Source organism: Lolium rigidum, chromosome 5 (assembly GCF_022539505.1).
Source record: "Lolium rigidum isolate FL_2022 chromosome 5, APGP_CSIRO_Lrig_0.1, whole genome shotgun sequence".
Taxonomy (NCBI): domain Eukaryota; kingdom Viridiplantae; phylum Streptophyta; class Magnoliopsida; order Poales; family Poaceae; genus Lolium; species Lolium rigidum.
The window spans coordinates 191,108,797-191,112,640 of record NC_061512.1 but is presented as its reverse complement, the minus strand read 5'-3'; the positions used below and the strand labels follow the sequence as shown (position 1 = coordinate 191,112,640).

At 44.4% G+C, this 3,844-nt stretch overlaps 1 protein-coding gene across 1 annotated transcript; it reads right to left on the bottom strand.

Moving 5' to 3' along the window:
* Positions 1-339: 339 nt before the first annotated feature.
* Positions 340-3,194, bottom strand: LOC124656881 (wall-associated receptor kinase 3-like). The gene is made up of 2 exons (XM_047195542.1): positions 2,279-3,194; positions 340-1,370 (listed from the first exon to the last, which is right to left on the bottom strand). The coding sequence occupies exons 1-2, from the start codon at positions 3,192-3,194 to the stop codon at positions 340-342; spliced, it is 1,947 nt and encodes a 648-aa protein (XP_047051498.1).
* Positions 3,195-3,844: the final 650 nt, after the last annotated feature.

Genomic DNA, 3,844 nt, shown 5'->3' with positions numbered 1-3,844 from the left:
TGTCAAAATTGGTGCTGGAGTCGGATTGCCAGGGGGTGGTGACGAAGCTTCGGAACAGGAACTTGGACCGCTCGATCCAAGGGCCGCTGGTGGAAGACGTCAAGGCTCTGCTGGATGGTTTCGATGACCATCAGGTAGTTCATGTGAATCGTTCTTTCAATGAAGTAGCGCATAGGCTAGCGAAGGATGGCTGCGAGAATAAAGCTTGTAAATCCTGGTTGGGGACTCCCCCGGGCTACATTGTTGAGCTGTTGATCTCAGACTCGATTGTTCATTAATAAAGTAGCAGCCGTTTTGATCTCAAAAAAAAAAAAAAAGACCTCTGTGTTGCTAGGAGCGTTATATCTGGTAATGTTCCCAATTGTCAGCATTCGTATTGTCTATGGACTTCTTGTTTCTCCTTATCATCACAAGTTGTTCGGCAACCTCTGTCATATCTGGCCGATCTTCTATGTCTTCCTTTAGACAATCTATTGCTAGCTTGCCAATTTGTTCAAGGGTTGAGATATTTTCTTCTGTTGCAATGTCAATGTCGAACATGGCTGTCCCACGATTTTCATTTTCATAAACTTTGCGGTACTCAATAATTAGACTCCGTTTCTGGTCATACACATTTCTCTTCCCTGTAATAAGCTCCAACAAAACTGCCCCAAAACTGTACACATCACTCTTTTGTGTCAAAAGGCCAGTTTTCATGAATACCGGGTCTATGTAACCCATGCACCCAACCACAACCTTCGCGACATATTCTTCTTTCAGTAGTTTGGACAACCCAAAATCCGAGATTTTTGGTGTCAAATTTTCATCAAGAAGTATGTTGTCTGGCTTGACATCACCGTGTCTTATGGATTGAGTTGCATAACTATGCATATATTTTAACCCTTCTGCAGAGCCAATTGCAATGTCCAAACGTGAGTCTAAGGAGAGTACTTGATTCTTTTTATCATGTAGGACTTCTTGGAGGCTACCATTTGCTGCGAACTCATAGACCAACATTGGAACGTCCACCTCCAGGCAGCAACCAATAAGCTTAAGGATGTTCTTGTGGATCATATGTGTCTGGATCTCAACTTCTTGAACAAATTCCGCCTTTGTAGCTTCATCTACCTTGATAGAGGCCTTGACTGCTACCACGGTTTTGTCAGGAAGAGTTCCTTTGTAAACATTGCCAAAGTTACCTTTTCCAATAAACTCTTCGTTATCGTTTGTGATTTTGCTTAGTCCATCTTTTGTGAAAATTGTGAGACCTTTCACATTTTTAAGCATCTCACCTCCATTCTTTTCAAAAAGGTCATCCAATCTTCTCTTTTGGAGCATAATGAATGCTAGAAGCAGAGCGACAATAAGTACGAATAGTCCTAGACTGATGCCTGCAATTAACCGATCATGTAAATCGATTACTCACAACTAATGGAACTTTGGTTCATTTATTTTACCTAATACAGGCTAACTGTATTTCTACCCACATCGTGGTGTACTATTCAGTGTAGAATATTTTATGCAAGGAATATTTATGTGGGTACTGAATACCAGTAAACAAAATATCACTATATAAAAAAATTACTAGAACATTTCATTGATGTAAACTCTATTCTCGAAAGAGAAAATAAAAATTCCTAAAAGGCTATTGACGAGGTATCATGTATGTGCCTCATCAGCTCTGATATCAATACATAAATCATTCTTATTATGTTGGTTGTTACTCCTACAGAAACATCATATATAATTCTTAATTTCGCAAACAAATTGTTGAAGATGAACCTATTAATTTTGCAGGAATATAATAATCATCTCTTAATTATAAAAGTGCATCTCTATTTTCTGAAACTTAAAAACTATTTTGTTGATCCTCCAAGCAAAACTAAGTCCAGATTATGTCTGTGCAAAAGCTATAATTCTACAAGGAAAATGGTTTGCACGAGTTGCTATATATGTTTTGATGACACTATATCTTCGAGAGATCGATCACATGCCACATAGAATACTATACCGGGAATAAGGAAATGTAAAATTTGAGCCTGTATGTTTACCGAGGGAAAGCCTTGCTGCAAGAGGGAATTTTGAGGTGCAATCATTGTCCTTTGCATTGTTATGTTTGCTCTGTTGTCCAAAAGGGCATTTGCAATCGTATGAACCAACGGTGTTGTGGCATACACCGTGGCAAGGGTACTGCTTCGGATCATGACATTCATTGATATCTGCGTCGTCATGGACGGAAAAGGATCAACAATGAGTCTGCACTACTTAGAGAAACGAATTGAAAGGGAGGTTTCGTTACCTTTGCATCCGCCGATAAGGTATGGGTTGCCCCAGTAGCCCTGGGTACAATTGCAGATGTAGCCGGGGCCATTGGTTGAGTTGAGGCACTGGCTGTTGTCGCTGAGGCAGGCGTACTCCGGCGTGCCTTTCACCTCGGTGCAGGTCATGTTGTCGACGGAGGAGCTGACGTTGCTGCTGCGGATCGCCCAGTCGAGCACCAGCGGCTTGGTGGTGGAGCTCCCGTCCATATTGAGGTCGGACACCCGGAAGTCGTAGGTGTTCTTCTCCACCATGAATCCGTAGTCGCAGGGGCTGAAGCCCAGGCCCTGGTGCGACCAAGTGCTGGCACTGTCATTCAAAAAGAATACGGTGTTGTCGGTGAGCCCCGGCGGGATTTCGACCCGGCAGCAGCCGATGCCCACGCAAGAGCCGTCCATGGCGCTCCCGTCGTTGTCGCAGTAGGCCAAGCACCCGCTGGCGAAGCTGGAATCGCGGCGCCCCCACGGCCCGCTGCTGGTGAAACCGAAGGTGGTGCAGCCGAGGACGACGAGCTCGTTCCTCGTGTCGGAGATGCGGTACGCGGACTTGATCACGGCGCTTCTAAAAGATGCGCCGTCCTTGGCGGACCCGTCGGTGGTGTCGTAGCACTGGAACGCGATGTGCAGCATCACCCGGGCTTCCGGTCGCGGCATCACGCTCAGGTTCAGGACCTTGATTTCGTAGCTATCGTCCGGGAGCATCGGCGTGCTACCGTTGATGCACTCGATCTGGAAGCCCGGCAGGAAGCAGCCGGGTCCGATGCCGAACGGGAAGGGGACGTCCACGCCGCCGCAGCTCGTCTGGCAGCCTGTCGCGGGCGGCTGGAGAGCCAGGCTATCGGCGAGAACCAGCACAGGCAGCAAGAGTGCCGCCCACATTGATGGACGCATGGCCATCCTAGTACTAACACAATCACTGCTCGATCTGCTGTTTATTAGACCATCGAGCTAACTCAGCTTGATATGTTTGCTGAATGGCGCAAGCTTGTTCATATAGACTAGTTTGCGGCTCTTTAGCTGGAATGGGCAACACCTCCCTTTCTTCCTTTTTTTAATATGTACGACTTTCCTACTTGCATAAGTTGTGGCAAGCAACAGCGCACTTACACATGCGTTCGATCGAAGTACTACTTCGCTGGCGTCTTCTTGATTTTCCTGACCAGTCCTTAATAAACTGCTAATGGGGATCTATATGTGTCCCAATATAATCCTAACCCGCATTTGAAAGAAAAAAACAATATTGTCCAAATGAGTCTATTTTCCCATTTTCTAAGTGCTAAAATGTTGTTTTTTGTGAAGCAGGTATGGAAAATTCAGGCAAAATGGTGCTTTTCAAATTTTCACACAAAGTAGATCATAGTTAATGGATAGTTCCAAGCATTTATGATTTTTTTACAGTATCTTTGTAGCAACTTTTGCACATTTAAATGCATTTATTTTAGTTTCTTGAAAGTAATTAAAATTCCGAAAATTCATTTGCATGTACACAAGTAGCCAAAAATATGAATGAGAGGGAAGAGCTTTTTTATAATATTGCAGTGCATCCA

What these genes read in the sequence shown, in the direction of transcription:
- LOC124656881 (XM_047195542.1), bottom strand. Translation starts at nt 3,194, where the DNA reads ATGGCCATGCGTCCATCAATGTGGGCGGCACTCTTGCTGCCTGTGCTG. An exon ending in CCTTATCGGCGGATGCAAAG is followed by an intron (nt 1,371 to 2,278) that starts GTAACGAAACCT and finishes GGTTAATTGCAG; the next exon opens with GCATCAGTCTAGGACTATTC.